The sequence below is a fragment of the Colias philodice genome, chromosome 31, assembly GCF_061535455.1.
Source record: "Colias philodice isolate Cphi_HAF_F1 chromosome 31, ilColPhil1 Martin Lab GWU primary, whole genome shotgun sequence".
In the NCBI taxonomy this organism is placed as follows: Eukaryota; Metazoa; Arthropoda; class Insecta; order Lepidoptera; family Pieridae; genus Colias; species Colias philodice.
The window spans coordinates 5,205,460-5,233,029 of NC_143116.1; the positions used below are offsets into that span (position 1 = coordinate 5,205,460).

The 27,570-nt window shown below is 34.4% G+C and overlaps 2 protein-coding genes and 1 pseudogene across 2 annotated transcripts in view; 2 read left to right on the plus strand and 1 right to left on the minus strand.

Moving 5' to 3' along the window:
- Positions 1-27,570, minus strand: part of Zpr1 (zinc finger protein Zpr1) — a 152,079-nt gene that overhangs the window by 97,039 nt on the left and 27,470 nt on the right. The window lies entirely within an intron of this gene.
- Positions 123-27,570, plus strand: part of LOC149475292 (tubulin beta-2 chain-like) — a 32,912-nt gene continuing 5,464 nt past the window's right edge. Inside the window, exons 1-8 of the mRNA XM_089713638.1 lie at positions 123-420; positions 1,292-1,403; positions 9,617-9,742; positions 10,392-10,493; positions 10,735-10,862; positions 11,146-11,313; positions 11,540-11,654; positions 12,578-12,648. Coding sequence (XP_089569764.1) covers positions 364-420; positions 1,292-1,403; positions 9,617-9,742; positions 10,392-10,493; positions 10,735-10,862; positions 11,146-11,313; positions 11,540-11,654; positions 12,578-12,648 — 879 coding nt within the window. The 5' untranslated portion in view covers positions 123-363. The remainder of the gene's footprint in view (positions 421-1,291; positions 1,404-9,616; positions 9,743-10,391; positions 10,494-10,734; positions 10,863-11,145; positions 11,314-11,539; positions 11,655-12,577; positions 12,649-27,570) is intronic.
- On the plus strand, positions 17,046-17,928 carry LOC149475293 (uncharacterized; annotated as a pseudogene).

Here is a 27,570-nt window from a genome sequence, read left to right on the forward strand (position 1 = left end):
TAATGTTTCAAAATTAATATTTTTTTAAATAAATAACGCAAAAGATTTCCTTTCACTTTGTTTTATTTGAATTTCTAGTCTGTGTCTAAGGTACTATTGTATTTTTAGCATAGGAAAGCATATTCTAATGGATTACAATAGTTCCTACTGCCAAGTTATTTAATTTTGAAATTTTATGCATAATATTCAGCTAATTCATGCATATCATTCATCTTAAAATTGAAGCTAAAATCATCCACATAATAAACCATACGTAATAGAAATTAGAAAACACCAACCCACGTGTTAGCTCTCAAAATAGATTCCAACGTTTTTGCATACATATCATTTGCGATCCATTTTCTCTAAGTTTTATCTTTAAAAATGCGTGAAATAGTGCATTTACAGGCTGGACAGTGCGGTAATCAGATAGGATCAAAGGTGGGAGATGTTTTACATTTTTGTCTATGACGTAAATACAGTATTGAATATTTGAAATCTATTTTTATTCCGTTACGCTCTAAATGCCAGAGATACGAATGGTTTCGTTATAGATTGATAAATGGTATTATTTAGACATTTTAAAGCAGTAATTCACGTCTTATCTTTCGCAGCAATTTTGAAATTATCTTCCATCAGTAATTGTTTACATTTTAAACAATGAAACATTTTAATTTTTAAGCTATGACTAATTTATGAAAGAAAGCGGCGTAGATATGACCATGAAGAGGGTGTCATTAAATTAAGGAATTATTAAGGATAATGGTTCTTTATTTATTTCGCATTAAAATCAATAAGTAATATACCTATAGGCTTTAACTATTAAGTAATTAAATATTTGAATAATTAAGTAACACAGATTAAGTATACGTAAATACTTAGTTACCCAAATAGAACTTTTGGCGCGAAAATTTCTCAAAAATGTCGATAGATATAGAAAATATTTATGTCACAGAGCAAGTAATATATGAGTTTACATATTATATGGAATTTAGTTTTTTTTAAGCTATATGTAAAAGGGATGGACATTTTCAATATTTAAAGAAGGGAAATTAAACATTCCTTTATATTGAAATTGTCGTTTACATACTTTTAAATGAACAAACCTAAAAAAGCGTATAATTCTTTACGTATAGGTACATTGATAATTGAATATAAAGAGCCGCCTCATTACAACTAAGAGAAAATATATTTAACTTAAACATTAGCCTTCGTACTCAACATACAAAAGTTTAATTTTCTTTTTCCAACGGAAATTCAATTTTAAAGGATGTAGGTATTTGAACAATTTAGTTTTATTTATATTTTTCAGTTCTGGGAGATTATTTCTGATGAACACGGTATTGATCCCACGGGAAGATATCATGGGGACAGTGAGCTGCAACTTGAGAGAGTGCAAGTGTACTATAATGAAGCGGCTGATGGTAACTCAAACTTAAACTCAACTTAATCCTTTTTTAAAGTGAAACTTTTATTACATCGTCTCAAACTTTTTGGTCTGTGTAGCGCATGTCGCGCGACCGTCACGCGACATGCGCTACACAAAGCAGTGTTCGGAACCGTTCGAACAGTTTCACTTTTACCGTGGTTTCATAAAACCACACAACATTTTTTTTAACGTTGGGAAATGCCTCTACGGTAGTTTTACTGTCCAAGGGGGTATGTGGGACTCGCTGGGAAGCCATATACCCACTAAAACCCAACGGTGGCCGTCTATCACCCTGAGCGACGGGGGTTAACAGCCAGGCCTTATACCCCCGCCGTCTGTGTGGCGACTGCCGCGTCATGGCGACCCTCCGAGGCCCGGGAGCAAACTCAACTTAATCCTAACTCAACATACGACGATAAGCCGCGTCGACCGCGCCCGATCCTTCTTACGCTGCGGTCTAAGGCGGCTAGGGACCGGTGGATAAAGAAACGAAAAATTCTTCTTACTAACCACAACATTTATGGTAATGAAAATCAACAAAGGATTTTTATTAACGAAGAAATGACCCCATTAAAACGCAAACTTTTTTGGACCGCCAAGCAGCAGCTAAGATCAAAATATTCATATATATGGTTTCAAAATTGTAGCATATTAGTAAAAAAAAATGAGTCTGAAAAACAAATTTTTAATATAAGATGTGAAGAAGATATTAAGTCCCTGATTCAAACCGAAGAAACACAAGTCGAGTAATTAGCAACGTAATACTGTATTATTCTATTATTTACCGTTACTGTGTTAAGGCTCATACATACAGTATTAAAATATATTTTATAATCTTTTATGGATACTTCACTTGACAATTTGGATGATGGAATACAATATACTCGATACAATGATACGAATGATTGGAGCAAATATTTTAAAGGCAAACAAAAACAATTAGATATAGTACACCTAAATATAAGATCATTAAGAAAACACTTTAGTGAATTTATGGTCTTACTACAACTTTGCGATGAAAAAATAGATATAATAATACTATCGGAAGTAAATGTAAAAAAAGAAGAATTATCGTTTTATAAAATACCGCAATACAACTTACATGCAAATACAAGAGAAAATAAAAGGGGAGGGGGCTTATTGATATACTCTAAGAACTCATTGAATTTTTACGCAGACATAAAAGAAACTTCAGCCTCGGAAATACTAGTTGGAAAATTAAAAACAGATAAAAACATAGTTCACATAATTGCAACGTACCGACCGCCGAACTCTAATAGATTGCAATTTTTGAGTGAGTGTGATCTTCTACTTAAGCAGATATTACCATCGGATGATATATTATTCATAGGTGACGTAAACTTGGACTTGTTAAACAACAGACTGAATAACACAATTTCACAATATAAGAATATGATGTGTGAATACGGCTTAAGATGTGCAATACCGGCGAGTGAGATTACGCGCGAGGCGATCGTTGACGGCGTCGTGCAGTCGTCGTGCATTGACCATGTGTGGGTGCGTACGCGCAACGCGGCGAGCGTCTCTGCACACATGCTCACCTGTAAGCTGTCAGATCATCACCTGCCCCCCTAGTCAAGTGGCTTTCTGTTAGCGTAGCGTTCAATAGAATAGACTACGAATGTATGAGATTGACGTAACCTGTAGATACGTTTATCTACAGCCTACGTCAATCTCATACATTCGTAGTCTATTCTATTGAACGCTACGCTAACAGAAAGCCACTTGACTAGGGGGGCTTATAGGAACGCGCTTAGATCTCGTGCCAAACGTTTGTGAACCGTATGTACCGACATTAAAGTATACCTTGTGTAATAAATTAGTTAAAAGTAAATTAGATAATGTTGATTGGTCGGAATTGTTGACATTAAATTGCCCATTGATGTTGTATGAAACATTGAGTTCGTTGTTTGGCAGCATTTATAATTCTTCTAAAGTAGCAATTGTACAAAATTCTCATAGGGAAACACAACCATGGGTAACTAAAAAAATTAAGGGAATGATTGAGCGAAGAGATGAACTATTCAGAACTTGGAAAAAATATCCTAAAAATATGAATAAGAGGTTAGAATATACTAGGTATAGAAATAAAACAAATAAAATTATAAATGCTGCCAAAAATAAATATAAGCAGGGGGAACTACAGAAATGTGAAGGGGATTTTAGAAAAATATGGTGTAAAATTAATGAATGGCTGGGACGTAGCAAAAATAATGTAGATGCGACAATAATGAAATATTTGGGCGAGAATGAGAACATTGAGAGTATATGTAATAATTTTTCAAAAACATTTACACAAGAAATTGTAAGTATAAAACATAAATGTAATCAAAAATTTTTAGATCGTAATGAATATGTTAAAACGAGTAATGTTTCTTTTAGATTTTTAAAAGTGAGCAAAGAGAAGGTTGAGAAGGTTATTGACAAATTAAGCTGTGATAAAGCCCCAGGCATAGACAAAATTAGGGTTCAAGATTTAAAATATGTTAAAGAAAAAGTCAGTCCCGTTTTGGCAAATTTTATAAATATGTGTATATCAAATGGAAAATACCCAACAGAATTAAAGAAATCTCTAATTAGGCCAATATATAAACATGGTAGTCATTTGGATTATTCTAATTACAGACCTATAGCCATCTTGTGCGTAATTAATAAAATTGTAGAAAAAATAATTATTCAACAAATAACTTCTTTTTTGGAAAGTAATAATGTATTGTCTCAAACACAGCATGGTTTCCGGAAGGGTCGTAGTACTGCGTCGGCTTTAACTGACTTTTCAGATTATGTAAACACAGGGCTTGGCGGTGGGCAGCGGGTCCTGGCACTGTTTATAGATTATAAAAAAGCATTCGACACGCTGGGCCACGAGCAGCTTTTACAGGCTATGGACGAATGTGGGGTAAGGGGACCAATTATTAACCAATGGTTCCGAGAATATTTGGCGAATAGAACTTTACGTACCGTCATCAATGGAACGACTGGAGCTGAGATACCTGTGGAGTTAGGAGTCCCGACCGGCTCCGTTTTCGGCCCGGTTGGTTATATTATGCATGTGAACAGCGTGTCGAATGTGGTCAAGAACTGTAGGGTTTGTATGTATGCAGATGACATGTGCCTGCTGCTCGCCGGCAACGACACAGCAGTCATGGTGGACAGAGTACAGAGGGATTTCGAGAACGTGTGTAAGTGGGCACATGACAATGGTATAATTCTCAATATACAAAAAACAAAATGTCTATATATTTATTCACCACACAATAAAAATGCTAAAAATTCAGCTTTTCAAATTAATTTAATAGGCCACACGTATGAATGTTTTCATAATAATAAAACTAACTGTGTATGTAGTAAGTTGGATGTCGTTGACAATATTAAATATTTGGGGTTGACAATTGATAAACACTTTAATTGGAAATTACATGTAAATTATGTGTGTAATCGTTTGAGATCAGTCTTGGGACAGTTTTACTACCTAAGTCGGATTTTAAATAAACATACTCTGTACGTTGTTTACTATGCACTTGCTGACTCAATAATAAGTTATGGACTGAGTTGTTATGGCCTAACTTTTAAAACATACTTAGATCAAATAAAGAACCTACAAGTAAGATTACTTAAGTATTTAGTTCATAAGAAAGTTCGAAAGAAATTTAAAAATAATTATGACAAATTATTTCCCCATTGTAACATCTTACCTGTAAATTATAAGGCTATATATTTAAATGCAATAGACACGTACTATAGTAACGAATTTAAGATTGTTAAACAGTTTAGATTTAATACAAGAGCGTCAAAAGTAAGAAAATTTTATGTACCAATAACAAAAAATTGTTACGACCAGCGAACTAGAAAATATTATATACCAAAAATTTGTAACATGTACCCGATTTTACTAGACGATAATAAATTAAAAATAGGATCTGTAAAGAGTAAATTAAAAAAATACATTTTGTCAAATATCTAGTATTAGCTTAACATAATATAGATTATTTATATTATACTGAAGCCTTCATCTTGTCGAATCACTCTAACAGAAAAAAAAAAAAAAAAACTGCATCAAAATCAGTTGCTTAGTTTTGTAGATTTAAGCATACATAGGTACAGAGAAATGTGACTTTGTTTTATACTATGTAAACTTTGTTTTATGCTATGTATGTCATTTATAGCGGTATTTAAGTGTTTGTTTATCAACTAACTAATTTGGCAATGTATAACCTAGAGGTACAGAGAAATGTGACTTTGTTTTATACTATGTAAACTTTGTTTTATACTATGTATGTCATTTATAGCGGTATTTAAGTGTTTGTTTATCAACTAACTAATTTGGCAATGTATAACCTATAGGTACAGAGAAATGTGACTTTGTTTTATACTATGTAAACTTTGTTTTATACTATGTATGTCATTTATAGCGGTATTTAAGTGTTTGTTTATCAACTAACTAATTTGGCAATGTATAACCTAGGTTAATCTATAATAAGTAGGAGCGCAACGCCAACAAACTGTTTTACAGTTTGGCGAAAATTTGTAAAGGTTATATAGTGTTACTAAATGGTAAATTAATAAAAAAAAAAAAAAAAAAAAAAAAACATTAACTCAAACTCAACTTTAATCCATTTCAACCTGAATTCATATTCTAACTGCTTTAAAGTCATATTAGACGAATATTATACAGAGAAAAAGGAATTTATTACGTAAACAAATATTGTTTTACTTGAAAAACTTAACTACATAACCGAGCTACTTTATAATAGAACTAGATTTCGGCCCGCGGCTTCGCCCGCGTTTAAAAAAACCCGCACAGTTCCCGTTATTGTGGGATATCCGGGATAAAAAGTAGTCTATAACTTATTCCGAGTCTTCGGCTACCTACATACCAAATTTCGTTGTAATCGGTTTTATAGTATTTGCGTGAAAGAGTAACAGTATCCATCCATCCAGCATTTATAATATTAGTAGGATATAGGTACGGTACTTGGATTATGACTATAATAATTATTATAATATTGTATACTAGCGGTCCGCCCCGGCTTCGCCCGTGGTACCTACATGTTCACGTTTTTTTTCAAACTCAAACTCAAACTCAAACATTTATTTATTCAATTAGACTTCTTAAAGAAGCACTTTTGAAACGTCATTACATATTTTAAAATTTACCACCGATTCGGAAAGCAGTATCTACGGAGAAGAACCGGCAAGAAACTCCATAGTTGCTCTTTTAAATCATGTCAGTTTTACAATTTTACAAAATACATATGTAACAACATATAAGTATTGTAATAACATGCCAAAGAACTGTCCTGTGGTTTTTACGCGACAACCCTCCATGGGTTTTTATCGTCCATATATTCCTGAATACTGTAGTACGCTCTCTGAACTAGTACATTTTTTATATAAGTTTTAAATTTAGAACTAAGTACTAAACTCTTTAATATTATGAGGAATTCTATTGTAAAAGCGTATACCTTGACCCATAAATGAATTTTTAACTTTAGCTAATCGGAAAAATGGCATTTCAATTCTATTTCTGTTCCTTGTGCCATAACAGTGTCTATCTCCCACTCTTGTGTGTAAGTCGGCGTTTTTGTGTACATGCAAAATATTATTAAATATATACTGTGATGGTACAGTAAGGATACCAGTATTCTTAAAGAGATCTCTTAGTGAGTCCCGAGCACGTAAATTATATATAGAACGAATGGCTCTTTTCTGTAAGATAAATATAGTTTCTATATCTGCTGCCCTGCCCCATAGTAGAATTCCATAGGACATAATACTATGAAAGTAGCTGAAATAAACCAATCTAGCTGTATCTTCATCGGTGAGATGCCTTACCTTTCGGACTGCATATGCTGCTGAACTGAGCTTACCTGCAGCGGTGTTGACATGGGCTCCCCACTGTAGTTTCTCGTCCAATGTTAACCCAAGAAATACAGTCGATTCTGTAGGGTGTAATACCTCCCCGTTCAAGGTAATATTTCTGCTTAACTTTTTAACGTTTGGTAGTAAAAATTCAACACAAGTTGTTTTTTTGGCATTTAATAATAAATTATTAGCAGTAAACCAGTCGGATATGTGTAAAAGAGCACTGTTCACTTCGTCAACATTTGGGTCATGCCTATCCACATTAAATATTAATGAGGTATCATCTGCAAACAGAACTATTTCACACCTATCTATCGATATCGATATATACCAAGAACAAGAAGGGTCCTAAAATAGATCCCTGTGGAACACCAATGTTAATTGACGCACCGCTAGAACGTTCTCCATTAACAACTACAGTTTGTATCCTATCATGCAGGTATGAGGCTATGAGGTTCTGAGCTTGTCCTTTAATCCCATAGTGATTAAGTTTACGCAATAAGGTACAATGTTCAACGCAGTCAAATGCCTTGGAGAGGTCACAAAATATCCCCAAAGCATTTTTTGAGTTTTCCCATGCCTTATATATATGTGTTAGTAGTGCAACTCCAGCATCTGTGGTTGAGCGCCCCTTTGTGAAACCAAACTGTTTGGTGTGCAGCAAATTATTAGATGCAAAGTGACTAGTCAATTGGTTTAATATTAACTTTTCGAATACCTTACTTAATGTTGGTAAAATCGAGATAGGTCTATAGTTGTTACAGTCTTCTTGATCGCCTTTCTTAAATAGAGGTATAACTTTACTAAGCTTTAATAAATTAGGAAATGTACCATAGTCACAACACTTATTAAATATAAAAGCTAAATTGTTCGCAATATTTTCTATTATATTATTAACTAAATTTACGGACATTCCCCAAAGATCACAAGTATTTTTTAAATTTAGTGTCTTAAAGGCTGTAACAATATCATTAGCAGTTACGTGTCGCAATTCAAATAATGTGCTGCACCCCGCAACATGGTCCCTCAAAAAGGTCTCTGCAAGTGCTGAAGACGAATTTAAATTATTAGTAATGCTAGCAGGGACACTACTAAAGAAATCTTCAAATGCAAGCGCAACATCAGCATTTTTGTCAATAACCATGCCATTATTAACAAGTTATATGGTATTACTTGATTTGCTTTTACCCATTTCACCATTAATAATAGACCAAACTGTTTTAACTTTATTATCGGAGTCGCGTATTTTATCTCTGATATACAAACGCTTCGCAGTAAAACAAACAATTTTAAAAGTTTTTGAGTAATTTCTAACATAACTAAGAAAAGATGGGTCTTTATTATATTGCTTCATACCATATAACTCATAAAGAACGATCCTACACCTATGTATGCTAGGTGTCGCCCATTTACTAAATGGTAAATCCTTGGTAATATTTAAAGATTTAACTTTAAATATTTTTTCAAATTCATTATGCACTAAATTAAAAAGATTTTTAAACATTTCACAAGGATTATTATGACAGGATTGATCATTCAGTACGGGCAGGCTTTTATTAATATTATCTCTAAATTTATTAATGCCTTTTTTAGTTATAGGCCTAACATTAATTCTTTTAAATTCAGGTAAACAATCCCATTCAAAAACTACTTTCTGGCCACAGTGATCCGAAGTGAGTGTATTGAGAATATTTTTCTCTAAACAGTTGCAGTCGCAGTATATATTATCAATACAGGTTGCAGAAGTAGGTGTAATTCGTGTGGGTTCATTAAAAAGTTTATACAGATTAAATGACTGAAACAAATTAACAATTCGTGTTGCCGTTTGTGTTTGTAAAAGTATATCAATATTAAAATCACCACATACTATAACTTTTTTTTTACTCCTACTTAAACGCTTTAATATTTCTTCCATGACTGTCTCAAACATATTATAGTTTTCATAAGAACCATCCTTGTACTTAAAGGAATAGATTCCGCAGCGCACGCGATGACAGATTTTTATTAAGGAGTTTTTTTCACCTTGGGTTACATTATTGCATTTTTGGTAAGGATCTCTATTTTTTTTGAAAATGCAATATAGCCTATGTTGCTCAGTAAAGATGCAGCTTTCTAATGGTGAAAGAATTTTTGAAATCGGTCCAGTAGTTTATGCGTAAAACCATACCTACTTACATACATAATTACAAACCTTTCCTCTTTATAATATTAGTACCTATAGATTTAAAGCTAATTACTATTACGATTATTACTGTAATTATTATAATCGATTCCGATTCTGAGCGACTATAATTATGATTCTAATCGATTATTATATTCCAGGAAGTCGCTATGTACCAAGAGCAGTTCTGGTAGACTTGGAGCCAGGCACCATGGATGCTATTCGTTCTTCCAGCTATGGACAACTCTTTAGACCTGATAACTTCGTTTTTGGGCAAAGTGGTGCTGGTAAGGAGTAACTTTAAAACCTAAATTATATCAGTTACTAGATTACCGACCGCGGCTTCGCCTGCTTTGTCTAAAGCCTAATAAATTATATACCTACCTTCCTCTTGAATCACTTTATCTATTAAAAAAACCGCATCAAAATCCGTTGCGTAGTTTTAAAGATTTAAGAATACAAAGGGACATAGGGACAGAGAAAGCGACTTTGTTTTATACTATGTAGTGATTGTGAATTATAAAAAAATAGTTGAATATCTAAAAATGTATTAACAATTAAAAAAAACACGCTTAAATGAATGTAAGATCTGGGCAAGAATTTTCCAACAACGAATTTAACAAAAACGATTGATCTAGCATAATATACTGTTTTGAGACCTAGAAATTGTAATATGCTTTAAAAAATGTGTGCGTGTACTAGTGTACCTACACACTACACACGTAAGAAGTGAAACTTCTTTATGACCTTATTTTTCAAAAAAATTACTATAAGCAACTTTACAGAAATACGTCGAATCACGCGTGGCGGGGATAAGAAAAAGATGGCGCGTAACGGAAAAATGTCACGCGTAACGAAAAAATGTTACACTAAATTTTTTTCCAACCCCGATAAAGAAGTTTCACTTCAAAAAAATATATCTTTTTTGTATTTCAGGTAATAATTGGGCCAAAGGGCATTATACAGAAGGGGCAGAATTGGTTGAATCTGTTATGGACGTGGTTAGAAAGGAAGCGGAACCGTGTGATTGTCTACAAGGTAAATATTATTATGTGCCATTTTTAATTATAACCAATCTGTTTAATCTTAAATGTTATTTTTTTTAAGAAAAAAAGAATCGATCACGAGGCGGTATTCGAACCCGCCTCTTAAACTTTCACTTTAAATTTAACTTTAACGTCACCTTTAACGTTAACGTTAACTTTAACGTTTACTTTAACGTTAACGTTAACTTTAACGTTAAAGTTAACTTTAACGTAGCTAAAATTAAAATTTCCAGGGTTCCAATTAACCCATTCTCTTGGAGGAGGAACTGGGTCAGGTTTGGGAACATTACTGCTGAGTAAATTGAGAGAAGAATACCCAGATCGTATTGTTAATACGTTTAGCGTTATGCCTTCACCTAAGGTAATATTTATTTTAATAGAATTTCCATGTCTAGCATTAACTGCCTCCATGGTACAGTGGTTGACGCGTGAGCGTAGCACCGAGGGGTCCTGGGTTCGATTCCCGGTGGAGACGAACAAAAAAAAATGTCTCGGTCTGGCAGGACACAGAAGGCTGATCACCTACTTGTTCCTAAAGAAAATCGATCAGTAAAACAGATGTATAATGCATCTGCCCCTTACCCCACTTGGGGACATGGGACTTCACAACAAAAAGTAGATTAATAATTATAATCAATTTCCAGGTATCAGACACAGTGGTAGAACCATACAACGCCACTCTATCTGTACACCAATTAGTTGAAAACACAGATGAAACATTCTGTATAGATAACGAAGCGTTATATGACATCTGCTTTAGAACGTTACGATTGGCGTCACCTACGTATGGAGATCTGAATCATTTGGTTTCGGTGAGTTTTTGAATAAATAAAATATAAATAAATATTTCGGGACAATTTTCACACACGGCACCTAAAACCTGTCAAAAAGTGGGCAAGTAATACATTTTAAAATGGTTGTATAACGATATTCGATGAATAAGTTTTAACTAAGGATTGAAAAATCGGCCATTAATCCAATAAATATCCATCATTCATTCACACATAATAAATACAATACCTTCATTCGTTCACTCAGTTAACAATGTCGGGGGTGACAACATGTCTCCGTTTCCCGGGACAATTGAACGCTGACTTGCGCAAGTTGGCGGTAAATATGGTGCCTTTCCCAAGATTACATTTCTTTATGCCCGGTAAGTAATGAAAGAGAGAGATTTTACCTTTAATGATGTCTTATTTTTTTACCTATCTAACAGTATTTTTTTTCGTAATCTGAGCTACCTATACTTTTCTTTCAACAAACGTTTTTGTAGAGACGGGTCACGCGATGTTTTTTGAGCATATAACAAGCGTTAGCGTCGGACATTACTAACCGCTGTCTACGTTACTAACTCACGCGATAATCTGACAGCGGACGCTGTCAAGTAGTTATTTATCGTATTTATACAGTAAAAAGTTAGTCCAGAAGTTGTTTGGCGGAATTCGTATTGTGTACAATTATATACTGACGTACAATAAACAACTGGACTCACAATAACGCTCAAAAAGTATCCGAAGTAAAACTCTGCCTACGCGTGTATTAGGCAGAGTTTTCTGAGTATAACCATGGACTAATTGAGTATATTAGTCTATGGTATAACGCAAATATAAAACATTCGACTTTGAACATTACTGCCTAGAAATATAGAGTTAATTTCAATGAATGTCTTAATAGGCCGTTGGTAGTCTGGTTGTGTTTAGTACTTTATGAAAATAACGTCAATTGTACTGCATTAAGGCCGGTTGCAGAGCTTCACCGACCATCAGTGCGTACGTATACGCGTGCGTATGGTCGGTCCACAGATTAAGTATTAGTTACTACGTGGTCAGTCTAGCTATGAACGGTTTTATGAATTTCCATACATATGACAAGCGCGACTGACGTACGCAACGATGGTCGGTGAAGCTCTGCAACCGGCCTAATGCAGTAACCTATCTTACCAAAGTAAGATCTAAAATCGAATAACTGCAGCATTTCATGCTCGAAAAACAAGATTGAAAAAAATATTGAATGAAGGTAAGGTAAATTATTTATGAAATAATAAAAAAATGGTTAAGTTTTAAAATAAATTTTCAGGATTCGCGCCACTCACAGCTCGCAACAGTCAAGGATATAGAGCGCTCACTGTACCAGAGTTAACTCAACAGGTAAATTAAAATAGTTTTATATTGTACATAGATGTTGACCAAAATCGTTTATTATTGGAATAAATCAATCAATCAAATACAAATTAAATAAAAATACAAGTTCGAGCGCTGAAGAATTCAAATGTTACTATTCACATTTAAATTATATAGTATGCAATTCAATTGTTATAGTTCCAAATGCAAATATAATTGTTACTAATTCGTATTAAACTGCTATAAATTATTCAAATATAACACACATCATAAATATAAATAAACTAGATTCCGCCCGCGGCTTCGCCCGCGTTTTCAAAGGAAAACCCGCATAGTTCCCGTTCCCGTGGGATTTCCGGGATAAAACCTACCCTATGTGTTAATCCAAGTTACCTTCTATATGTGTGCTAAATTTCATTGTAATCGGATCAGTAGTATTTTTCCTGACGTATAGAAATTTTCCTGGCTTATCGAAATTTTCCTGTGTTATCGAAATTTTCCTGGCGTATAGAAATTTTCCTGACTTATAGAATTTTCCCTGCCTTATAGAAATTTTCCTGGCGTATAGAAATTTTCCTGTCTTATAAACATTTTCCTGACTTATACAAATTTTCCTTATCTATATAAAACACTTTCTATATAATTTTGCGGCAGAGAAATTTGCCTGACGTATAGAAATTTTCCTGGCGTATAGAAATTTTCCTGACGTATAGAAATTTTCCGGACTTATGGAAATTTTCCTGTCTTAAATTTTCCGGACTTATGGAAATTTTCCTGTCTTAAATTTTCCTTTCGTATGGAAATTTTCCTGGCTTATAAACATTTTTCTGACTTAGGTATACAAATTTTCCTTATCTATATAAAACACTTTCTATATAATTTTGCGGCAGAGAAATTTTCCTGACGTATAGAAATTTTCCTGGCGTATAGAAATTTTCCTGGCATATAGAAATTTTCCAGACTTATGGGAATTTTCCTGTCTTATAGAAATTTTCCTTTCTTATGAAAATTTTCCAGCTTATGGAAATTTTCCTGTCTAATAAACATTTTCCTGACTTATACAAATTTTCGTTATCTATATAAATTTTCCTGACGTATAGAAATTTTCCTGACGAATAGAAATTTTCCCACTTATGGAAATTTTCCTGGCTTATAAACATTTTCCTGACTTATACAAATCTTCCTTATCTATATAAATTTTCCAGCTTATATAAATTTTCCCGACTTATGGAAATTTTCCAGCTTATAGAAATTTTCCCGACTTATGGAAATTTTCCTGACTTATTGAATTTTTTCCTGACATCGTAATTTTTCTGTCAATCGAAATTTCCCTAACTATTGTTAAAATGATTTTTTTCTAATCTTCCTAAAATTGGAAATTTTTGCGACTGATTAAAGTAAACCCGCAACTTCCTTCCGCGTACGGTGAAACTGTGGAACGATCTGCCACCTGCGGTGTTCCCAAACAACTACGACATTGGGGCCTTCAAGAAAAGAGCTTATTTGTCCATAAAAGGCCGGCAAAGCACCTGTAACACTTCTAGTGTTACAAGTGTTTATGGGCGGTGGTGACCACTTAACATCAGGTGGCCCATCTGCTCCTTTGCTTGCTCTGACATAAAAAAAAAAACACCCACCTATTCCCACCCACATCCCGTACGCTATGCTCTCTATCCACAGGCCGCGCGTGCGCAGAATGGCTCAGTATCTGCTGAGGGATGGCGATTCTTTACGAAAAAGATCGATTTTTAAATCGATTCGAATCGTAGTCTAATGAATCGATTCACGAAAAAATCGAGGCCTACAAAATCGATTCTTAAAAAATCGATCTTTTTTTCAAGTTTGCATTTACAATGTAAATTTGTATCAATTTTACTAAAAACAAGATTAATATTGCAATTAACGATATCTTTTCAATAAAATCAGGGAATTCAAAAATAACAATTATATACTGACACAAAATTTCGAGTCATTTGTAACAGGATGGCGGTTCTACAGGGGTCTTAGTACGCAATGACAAAAAGGAAAACGATGGTGTGAACGCTGGTACCGGCGGCTTAGTCGCGTGGGCGTTAGTCGAACTCGTTGGAAAAATAGCGAAGTCAAACGATTTGTAACACAAAAATTTTAGAATTTACCGATAGCCCATAAAAAAGAAGTAGGCGGTAGTGTCATGCCATACTTTTCCGGTGTGACTTACAGCCCGCCATACCGACGCGAATGTGTTGATTTAAAAAAAAACAATTCAACCATTTGTACCAGGCTAACTTTTGCACAGGTAACCATCGTCGTGCAGCCATTTACGAAAATCGCCATGCCATACTTTTCGGACGATTCCAAATGGTCGCCATACCGCCGAAAATCTGCAAATTTTTTTTTTCGCCGAACCATTTGTAACACCCTAATTTTTTTTTTCAACAACTCCTGAATGATTATAAATAGAAGTGTGATAATGCCATACCTGTGGGAGATGGCGAATGTGTATAAGATTTTTTTTAATTGTATGATTTTATTCGTATTTTGAACGATTTGTAACAGTATGGCATTAATCTTTCCTATAAGTTTGAGGTTCAACAAATATGAATACAAAATTTCAAAGATCTAGGTGGTAGAAAACTTCACTTCTATAAATTAATAATAAATTTATTTATGAAGTATGGCAGCACTTTTTCCCCCTACTAGAAGTATGGCAAATATAATAATGGTCACATTTTATCAAATACTCTCCAAAAATCCAAATGCAATACTGGTACAAAAAGTTTGGCGAAAAAAAAAAATTTTTGCAGATTTTCGGCGGTATGGCGACCATTTGGAATCGTCCGAAAAGTATGGTATGGTGATTTTCGTAAATGGCTACACGACGATGGTTACCTGTGCAAAAGTTAGCCTGGTACAAATGGTTGAATTTTTTTTTTTTAAATCAACACATTTGCGTCGGTATGGCGGGCTGTAAGTCACACCGGAAAAGTATGGCATGACACTACCGCCTACTTCTTTTTTATGGGCTATCGGTAAATTCTAAAATTTTTGTAGGTTAGCTGAAGTTAAAAATTCATTTATGGGCCAAGGTATACGTTTTTACAATAGAATTCCTCATAGTATTAAAGAGTTTAGTAGTGTTAAATTTAAAACTTATTTAAAAAATGTATTAGTTCAGAGAGCCTACTACAGCATTAAGGAATATATGGAAGATGAAAATCCATGGAGGGTTGTCGCGTAAGAATAACAGGACAGTTCTTTGGCATATTATGATAATATATGTAGTTAGATGTAAGTAACATGTAATGTAAAATTATATTGTATATGGACATGACTTTAAAAGAGCAACTATGGAGTTTCTTGCCGGTTCTTCTCCATAGATACTGCTTTCCGAATCGGTGGTAAATTTAAAGAATGTAATGACGATTCAAAAGTGCTTCTGGAAGAAGTCTAATTGAATAAATAAATGTTTGAGTTTGAGTTTGAGTTTGAGTTTGTGTTACAAATCGTTTGACTTTCGCTATTTTTACGACGAGTTCGACTAACGCCCACGCGACTAAGCCGCCGGTACCAGTGTTCACACCATCGTTTTTCTTTTTGTCATTGCGTACTAAGACCCCTGTAGAACCGCCATCCTGTTACAAATGACTCGAAATTTTGTGTCAGTATCTCCCGGTCTAATAAGGATATCAAACAATAACAGAACAAACTGAAAATAATAGCGTCAAAGTAAAAAATAAGAAGCGCTTTACTTATTTACTTACATTACCTACTCTCAATTAGTTATTATTTCGCAACAAACACTACATGAAAATCTGATGAAAATCAATTATCAATCATGAAAATACTTATATTATGCTAATAACAGTATTCAATAAACGACAACAACAAATGAATAATGCAAATTGCAATATCAATCGTCACAGATTATAGATATGTAGCGACGACAAGCCAATTTACGAGTTATCGAATTTCAAGTGTAGTACCTACTAAGAAAGTTTACACCACAAGACAGTTCACACGGCTCGTATATAAACAGGGGCCTTAGACAAATTAACAATTAAAAAACGATAACGAAGTTAGAAAAGGAAAAATGTATGGGATTGACATTAGATAGACCACGTGATCTAACGCGGCGTATGTCAATCCCACACATTTTTGCCTTTTCTAACTTCGTTATCGTTTTTTAATTGTTACTTTGTCTAAGGCCCCAGTTTGTGCGTAATGCATAGACAGTTACGGGCTTGTCGGGACGCGGGTTGGTCGCATAGGTCGAATATTAATTACATACGAATAAATATATGTAGTTAACGAAATATAACCTGTGCCTAGTTATTCATCTTTCATTACACCCGCACATAACAAGCCCCTACATTGGTGACTCCCGACGAAGAGTGAAAATTATTATAGTGAATTGCATAGATATCGTTTGTTAACAATTAAAAATGAATCCGGCAGTTCCAATTAGAGCGAACGAGAGTGTCGAGTAGAATTCCAGACTTCTGGAAAGAATCACCACGACTTTGGTTCGCGCAGTTTGAAGCAGTGGTGGCGAATCAGAAGCTGGCGGACGAATCGAAATATAACCTGGTGGTAGCGAAATTAAGTCGCAAACACGTTGAGCAGGTTAGCGACATCGTCTTAACACCACCCGATACAAAGAAGTACGAAGCATTAAAAACCCGGTTGCTCGTAGTTTATGAAGAATCGGAAGTGCGTCAGGTCCAAAAATTATTAAAAGAGCTTGAGTTGGGCGAACAGAAGCCTTCTCAACTTTTACGGCGTATGCGAGACCTGGCTCGAAAAAAATTCTCGGACGAAACACTGACGATGCTGTGGATGGGACATTTACCCGCAGCTGTGCAAGCAGTCCTCACAGTTAGCGAATTAAAAGATTTAGAAAAATTAGCTAACATGGCGGATAAAGTTATAGAAACGACACGTTTCGCGAAGATACAGGAGGTATCGTGTGCCAGAGATAAAATATCCACAATACAACCTACGCTGGTTGAACAGATTACACAGTTAACGCAGCGGATAAACCAGCTGGAATCTGCAGGCTCGAGAGGCAGATCGTTTAGTGGTCAAAGGTATGGGAATCGCGCGCATCGCTCCGCATCCCGAAGTCGCGATCGTGCACGGATATCAAAACAGAAAAATCCCAATTGGCTATGTTTTTATCATTACCACTATACATATACTTATACACATTATAAGCATAACGCCAGCAAGTGTATTCAACCTTGTGCGTGGCAGAAGCAGCAAGAGAACCAACCAAGTTTTTGTAATAACATAAATAGTTTAACGAAATTAGGTGTTAACTGTTAACCACTTGTATACGATACGTATTGATTGATTTATATTGTGAACATTTTTTATACTTTATATTGTAAACATTTTGTAACCTTATACAGCGACATTTTATATACACCCATCTGTTTATTGTTTAATTTTATTGTAAGATGTTTTTACTTGTATACCCTTTTTATTTTAAGGGGGGAATGATGTAGCGACGACAAGCCAATTTACGAGTTATCGAATTTCAAGTGTAGTACCTACTAAGAAAGTTCACACCACAGGTTCACACGGTAACTCGTATATAAACAGTTTGTGCGTTATGCATAGACAGTCACGGGCTTGTCGGGACGCGGGTGGGTCGCATTAGGTCGAATATTAATTAGTTACATACGAATAAATATATGTAGTTAACGAAATATAACCTTTGCGTAGTTATTCATCTTTTATTACACCCGCACATAACAAGCCCCTACAGATACATAAAGTCAAAGACTACAAACGTAACTTTTTTATTAAAGAGAGGCGAGTAAAGGATACTAAACATACAGCCATCTCGCGAGTTTATGAGTAGTTAACTCTTTAACCGGCAGCACTCTTATAATTCAGGCACATTCAACTAAATGCAATTTATACCAAAACAGAAAAAATCGAATGTCGATTTTCAAGGGTGATATATCGATTCAGTGAATCGACGCAGTAGTTCATATCGATTTAAAAAATCGATATTTTCTGCTCGAAAAATCGATTCTTCGATTAATCGATCTCAGATCGCCATCCCTAGTGAGTGCTAGCGAACGTATAAACTCGCCTGGTTGTTGGGCGTGGTACCTACATATTTCGCAATAAAAGGTAGCCTATGTCCTTTCTCGGGTATCAAAATATCTCCATACCAAATTTCATGCAAATTGGTTCAGTAGTTTAGGCGTGATTGAGTAACAGACAGACAGACAGAGTTACTTTCGCATTTATAATATTATATTAGTATGGATAAATCAACACTTCTAAATTTAAATTCTTTACCAGATGTGTTACTACTATTCACATTTTAAATTACCTATATGTATTGTTCCAAATGAAAATATAATTTTAACAAATTCATATTAAGGTGATTGCTACGATCTGTTCCCAGCCAATGTCCCGCTAGATGGCGCTGAATTCTACATTTCTAGTTTATTTGAGTTTTTGCGTAATTGGAATAGTCATCAAACCTAGGAATAGTCATGGCGGTTACTGAATATTATATTTTATTGAAATATGTTATATCATTGCCTTAAAATCCACCCAATTCGGTAAAATACCGCGTTTTAACATCTGTCATTGCATACAGGGTCGTTTACACACACAGACGTATACAAAAATGATAAAGATTTAACTCTAGATGGCGTGAATGTAAAGCGCGTCACACACGGTGAAGATACTACCTATAATATTTTATATATATAAGGTATCCGGTATCAGCGTTCTGACCATCATTTTTCTTTTTTCGCTGTAGAACCGCCATCCTGTTACAAATGACCCACAAAGGAGAATGACCACGGGTGGTATCGGTAAAATTTTAGTTGTGCCACGTATTCGTTATATTGTTAATTCCTATTTGTATTTATAATGATCATATGTATCAATATTAAGTCTTAATTAAACCGGATAAATTGAAATAATAGTAAAAGTTTTTCTTTTGAAACATGTATGGAATCGGTAAAATACTAGTTGTGTCACGTGTTCGTGATATTGTTAATTCCTATTTGTATTTATAATGATCATATTTATCACTATTAAGTTGTAATTATACCGAATAAATAGAAATAAAAGTAAAAGTTTTGTTTTGACACATACCTATATCTATCTCTCTTGCAAACGTCATATGTCATAGTTTCTATTTGAAATGTCAAATGAATGTGTTCGACGCATTGTTCGATGTTATTTTGAAATAATGTTTAAATTACGATTTACTTTTCACATTTGTCTTGTAAATTAAAATATTACCTATGTAATAAATGTAAAACTTAACGTTCATCGTTAGCTTAAACTCGATTAAGTAGTTTTTTGAAGTGTTGAATAAAACTATTGTTTTATTTTTATTGTCGCGAACTGCGGCTTATTTACATAAAAACTTTAATCATATCTAAAAGTACTAACATCAAGCTTTAAATTGAGCTATATTTCATCTTGACACAATAAGTTTGATTGCGATACCAAGTGCCATAGTCACTTGGGCAATCTCCTGTGGTTTTCATTTTTCTGTATGGGTAGACAAAACTTCAAAACGCCACCTGCTACGGTTTATATTATGAACGATTAGCTTTCCGCCCGCATTTAAAAAAAAAACCGTATAGTTCCCGTTCCCGTGGAATTTCCGGGATAAAACCTATTCAATGTGTCCAAGTTACGTTCTATATGTGTGCTAAATTTCATTGTAATCGGTTCAGTAGTATTTGCGTGAAACACACACATACACATCCTCACAAACTTTCGCATTAGTAGGAAATAGGATTGTTATAAAAATAAAAGTTATATTTGTTGGCGTAAACAATTTTATTGTAATTTTGGGAAATAAATAATGTCAAAATTGATTACCTACAATAAAACGCAGTTTTATTTTATTACCTACATTACACTATTGTTTTTTTTATCAAAACATGTATTTGAAGTAGCATATTATATGATATTATGCTGATCCAAGCATTTTCACTCAAAACTAATATCACTAATGATTTGTAAAAGTAAATTATTTCAATATACATTTCATAACCAACAAGTAAGAATAATTATTCATACAACAAATCAAAAACACTATTTACTATGGAAAAAAAACCAGGAAGGTGAAAAACATATTTACGATTTCGATGCACTCGACTTTTAGTAAAATAATAGGTAAAAATATTACTATGGTTTTGATCACAGACATATCTGTGGTTTTGATTTTTTTAGCTACTAATATCAGAAAGCTGCGTGTTCAATGCACGTCGGGGTCCCACAACTGTGGAGGAAGGAAGGTAGAATACCTCCATCGAATAAGTGAAGTTTCTCGACATACTCGATTTGCCGGCCGGCCTCAATGAAAATTGTCCGAAAGTTGTATTTGTGGTGTGTAACGAAAAAATTTCGCTAGCGCGATTCAGAGTGAGGTGTCGTACAATATACCTAATGAAGTTTTTCATCTTTTTATTTTACTGCAAATACAAAATAAAAATTAAACAATGGTAATGTAAATTCTAAACAAACTATGTACTACCAAAATACAATTAGAACAAAAATCATTTGACTGGTTGATTTCACCCAGAGGCCAGAGGCGGCTCGTGACAAAATTGTATGGGTGTTCACTTGAAATAAATCAACGAAAATACAATAGCGTAGCGGGATAATTTATTACAAAAAAAAAGGAGCACCACATTTTATAAATGTCTATAACACTAAAAATTACAAAGTACAGGCTATTTCAAAACGAATTCAATGATTATCAATAATTAGTAAATCACCGAATTTGCATCGCGAGCGTACCTACGCGCGCAATTGCTGCTGTCATGCGATGCGGCAACGTTGCGAGAGACTCAAAACGCTACCTGCTACGGTATGAACGATTGTTATAAAAATAAAAGTTATACATATTTGTTGGCGTAAACTATTTTATTCATCATTAATTTTGGAAAATAAATAATGTCAAAATTGATTACAATAAAACGCAGTTTTATTTTATTACATTACAGGTAAATTAGCTTGGAGAAATTTTTGCGTTTGTAGTAGTGTATGGTCAGCAAATAAAAAAAAACAACATTTTATTTTTAGTTTTTATTCAAGTATATAATATTAATATTATTAATATGTGTATCTCATTCCATAATACTCGGGTACCATCATAAGGAAGGTACCCGGTCCTTTGGAAGGCTTACGTGGGGACACGGATCCAACACGCAGAGGCCCTTTAGAGAACTTTACTGTGTTGTGGGACATCAGCCGCAGCCTGCCCATGACTGCACTATAGAGATACAGTCCTAGGCAGTCCGCGGCCGATGTAGGACTATTTCGAAATATGGAAAAACAAACTGGGCTATGGAGTGGGATGTTAAATGGGCCGGTATTTGGGGACTATTGGAAACTATGGCACCTGCCTTTCTACTAAAAGAAAGTAAAAATATGTTGGCAGGTGGTGACTCGCCCTCTCACTGTATGGGCCCCCGAAATAAGTCGCTGCAATAGTGCGACAAGGGGGCAACATATTGCGAGCAGCTAAGGGTGGAGAGGCGTCCCTGGACTTTAAACTACGATCACGCGCTCCCTGAGGGTCCAGCATCACGTGCCCACTCGCCACTTACGCTTCGCATCCACCCTTCGAGCTAAAAGCTCTTGCGACTCCACTCTGGCCGGCCGGTTAAGGCAAGCCAGAGGTGGGGGTCCTGTCCTCGTCAGGCTTCACTCCGACCGGCTGGTGAAGGCAAGCCGGAGATGAAGACAGGGGCCTCCCCCGGGAGCGCTCGGTTCCCGCGGGGTCGCTACTCCCCGACACCCCGCCACAAGGTGTCCTGCGGGTTGACTGATTGCACGGGTGGAATATCTATTATCACGTAAACAATAGATATCCCAACCGTGGGCGATGGGGTCGTCACATCCCTACGCCCTTATATTATTAATATTATTAATATTTTATTAGTTCCAAACATTACAAGCAGTGCCGATTTTTACTTCAGTGAAGACGTGTATGAATTAGGTGTTCTCCGGCCAAAAATGTAAACCACGGTAAAAGTGAAACTGTTCGAACGGTTCCGAACACTGCTTTGTGTAGCGCATGTCGCGTGACGGTCGGCTGCCGAGTAGATACCTACTCGGCAGCCGCGATACACGCGACATGTGCTACACAGACCAAAAAGTTTGAGACGATGTAATAAAAGTTTCACTTTAATAACAAACAATAACAACAATAACAACAATCAACAAATACAAAATTTAACAATTAAACCATCGAGATATATTACTAGAGAGGTTATTCCAAACAAAAACATTGCGCGCGGCCGATGTGGTGGGGTACGTGTGGAACGAGCGAGGCGTGGCTTCAAGTTCAAAGATTAAGCAATGCGTGCAGATGCGACACATTGTGCAATCTGTTTACTCGGTACTATCTGGTGGTACTGATACTAGGGAATTAATAAAAAGAGGATTTTATATTAAACTATGTATTTTAATTTCCTTTAAATAATATCAATTTAGTAAGCTTTTGTCGTTTTGTGTAGTAATCAATAGTTTTATCAGTTTTTGCTTCATGATGTAATCGAATTTTGGAGTATTGGTTTATAATAGCCCTAATTAAATGGATACGATGATTCAATGTTGATGGCGTTTACGTATAAGAAACTCACATTTTGAAAAATCTCACGTGAGATTCGAGGCTGGGGGAGGGGGTTGAATAAAATCTCACGACATCTCACCAGGGGGGGAGGGAGGGGCAGAAAATTAAAAAAAACACCTCACGTAATTTATGGACGCCCCCTTACTCGATCACAATTTTTGTAACTAATGTGAAAGACGAAACAATAAATACGCAAAGCGGCTTTTACTATAAACGGAACTACATTTAAAAATATACTTTATTTATTGAGTTGCTTTCATAGTTTAAGGTTGCTTCCATTCTGTTTATTTACATTCTCAAAAATATCATTTAAGAACATAATATTATATGTACTTTAGGCAAACTTGTAATAAGATCTATTTTACTTTCTTATTAGTCCATTTGACATGGATATTGGGTAAGATACCTATTGGAATAATTTTATTATTATGTATGTAGGTACTTACTAAATCCGCGAATAAAAAAAATTTTTAGTCGAGAAATTGGGTTGCATTTTTTTAATCCGCGAATAGTGAAAACGCGAATAAAGGAAGCGCGATTAAGGAACTTTTACTGTATTAGTTTCTGTGAATGTTGTGTTTATTTGTAATTGTTGTGCATAATAATTTATAAATCCTATTGGAACAACTGTTGATGAACCTTTTTTTAATAAATAAAAATAGGTAAATAAATAAATTACCGTTTTACTTTGCGTAGTCGGGTAAAAGTATAAATATTTAGGTACTACACCACGGTAATCTTTCCTAGTATACGTATATTGTATATTCATAGTTAAAAAATCCAGTTACATTTTTTTAACAGACTCATCGATAGTGTCACGTCTGTGCTGTTAGTCTATGAAAAATGGCGCGAAACGCAGAACGCGTGGTGATTTTTCGCAAAATGATAACAATATTAGTAAAATGCATGACTTACTCATAATAAGGAAACTTACTGGTGAAAAGTCACTCCTCGGGCTTTGTTTGTATTATAGGAACTGTTAAAACAATATCTTAGCACACACGAAGGCATTTTGAACAGAGCAATAACACGTGTTGACGCGGCAAGCGGGGAGCACAGTCCGGCACAGACTAATGAGACTCGTGACTTTTGACTCTAGCTCGTTGTAAAGAGAGTGTAGTAGCGATCGCCTCTCTAGTACGTAGTACATACTATCTCGATGAATTAAACTACGTAATAATTATAATTTTCGAATGAAATGTGTGCTTTATGTTCTAACGGTACCAAGCGTGAAGCGACTGACGCCGGACTGCACGAGGCACCTGCGGACAGCGTAAACTGGTTTATTCTGGTTTTGTGCGTGTTTCCACTTTCCACTATCAAGTGACGATTTATTTATTTGTTTTGTTTCGTAATTATTATTTATTATGGTCAAATATTAATTACGAAACAAATTATTATGAACAAGATATTTTATTGTTTCACGGTATTCGCCTTGTCATTGGCTCAAGGACGTAAAATTGAATGATATATATTATTTTTTTTATAAAGTCAAAACCATTTTCTTTAAAACATAAATCAGAGTATTGCTAGGGATAAGTATAAAATTAAATAGTAATGTTAGGATATCGAAACATTTTTGTATAGGCTAGAACGATATAATGGAAACGCGCTCTAAGATCTGAGTAATATACACACCACTACATATGCAAAAATTTCTCGAGACTAATTTCACTGTACACTATTGTTTTTTTTTTGTCAAAACATGTATGTATTTGAGTAGTTAGCAGCATATAATATTCTGAATTTCTGATCCATGCCTATTCACTCAAAACTAATAACACTAATGATTTGTAACAGTAAATTATTTCAATAGGTATTTGAACATTTCATAACCAACAAGTAAGAATAATTCGTATACAAGATACAATAACAAATCTAATACACTATTTATTATTTTATTATATTTCATTATGTGAAAATAACCAGGAAGGTGAAAAACATATTTACGAAAACAAAGTAACATATGGTTTTGCTATTAGCTATCAGGAAAAAAAATCGTATTGGAACAAAAGAAGGATTGTAACTGAATTAGGTTAGGTATGTTTGTTTCTGGGTGCACCGTTTTCGACGACGCGACGGCCGACGCGTGACGTAAACGGAGTAGGTACCTACTTCGCTAAAACAAACTAAGTAATAAAATTGTGTGTCTGTCTGAAAATTCGCTAAAGCATATTTTACCAATGTTTGCAAGTTTGTGATTACTTTGATAGTTTATCGATTTATAATAATTGTATACTTATATCATTGTTTAAAGATATTCAAACACAATATGATATAGGTACTGATTTATCACTGGTTTCAGTGATGAACTGATGAGTCAATGTTAGCCACAATACTAATCACTTTCGTCATACATGTGTATGAACTATGATTGATGTGATTTGCAATGTGGTGAAATTTCATTAAAATCACGGGCCAATTTTTTGTTTTGAATCCCACCGAAAATACATATACCTACATATTACTAATTGCGTTATTAGAATAATTAATTACTATTCCCAAGATCAATTATTACAATTTACAATATAGTCTCAAATGCATACTAGAGAAATATTGCAATTTGAATCAATTAAAATGCATAGCATACAAAAATAAATTCACAACACAAGAAATTCCGCGCGCAAATCATAGCGCGTGTCAATAAAATCAAGAATGTAATTTTATATCAAGCCGACGACGACGCCGAACTAAAGTACCTACAGTCAATGATATTATATATAGAAACAAGAGGTAGATACGTCATCAACGCACCAAAATTGCTTCCGTGAATTGGTCCTATTTGGGACCAATGCAATCAGTCAGATTGTCACCGGTCCCAGTGAGCGCATGTGCCGATAGGTACATTAAAGTTGTCGAAAATGCCTTCCTGTGTGTTCAGAAAGTGCAAAAAAATAAAGAAAGATAAAGGAATATCATATCACAGGAAAATATATTAAATTATTACAGTTTATGAGTAAAAATAACAATTTACAATTCTTTATGAATGACACATGCTTGACACTTGTATTGTAATAATGAAAGGGATAAAACATTGCTTCAATCACTAGTGTGACAAAGCTAGCGTACACTGTGTTCAAAGATTATCATGTAGATACGATTATTGAAAATAGAACGGTTATTTCAATAATTTCGATTTGGGTAAATACTTGATTATTTTTATATTTAAATTCACACAGTGCATGTAATTAACAAATATATCTATTTATTATATACAAAGAAATCGTGATGGCAAAAATGTTTTTTTGCAAAAATGATGTTGAATATACGTAGGTATACATTAAAGAAAAGATTATCGCTAGGTACTGACGAAAAATGCTATTTGCTTTTCTGTAAATAGCTATTGAACATAAATTTTATTTGTGTTTTAGAAAAAAAAGGCTTATACTTCATCCTTTCTTTTATTTCATCCTTTTTTTTCATCTAGGCACCACTATTATTATATCCTACAAGTTGGAGTGATGACCTTGTACGGGTTTCGGGAACTGCCTTGAAACGAATAGCGTAAGATCGGTCCTTATGGAATTCTATAAGGAGGACTATGCTCAGCAGTGGGTGTTCATCGGGTGAAATGATGATGACCGAAAACGAACACCACAGCTAGTAATAAATACTTAATATCTCCAAAAAAGTTTTTTCATTTTAATACAACATCATAATAATAATTAAATAGTAAATGAAATTGTCACATTTGTTTACTTGTGCAGGAACTGTAACATCTATAACATTGAACCTTCTGTGTCGTTAGTCTATGCCAATTACCATGGCAACTATTTGTTTATTTATATTTAATTGGTGAATTCTTATGACTTTTGCTTACACCTGCGCGGAAGTGACAAACTATCTTTGTCTTTTTTGTTTATATCATTTTATTAGAGTCATCTCTCTTATACAGTCTGTGAATGTAATAAATTAAGTAAAATGATACTTGTATTTGTGTGTGCCTGACACTGCATATGAAGCATTTTTTTTGGATATATTGTGAGTATATAACGTATCTATACATAAAATATCATTGCCTACAGTACCATTTACCTTCAGTGTACAATACAGTTTACCGACCTACGACGGACGAACAATAATGAGTAATAAATTGTTTACAAAAAAAACATAGTTTCTAAGGTCATTAGTTTTATTTTATTTTATTGTTATTTTCTTTGAACGATTGGAAATGAAATTACTCAATTATTACACATAGAACTTTGATTTATTAGAATTATGCGAATTATGTATAAGATAACGAACGCGAATGCACGACATCTAGCGCGTCAATGTCTAAACATCGCCATTCGTTTAGACATTGACGCGCTAGATGTCGTGCTTTATGTCGTGTT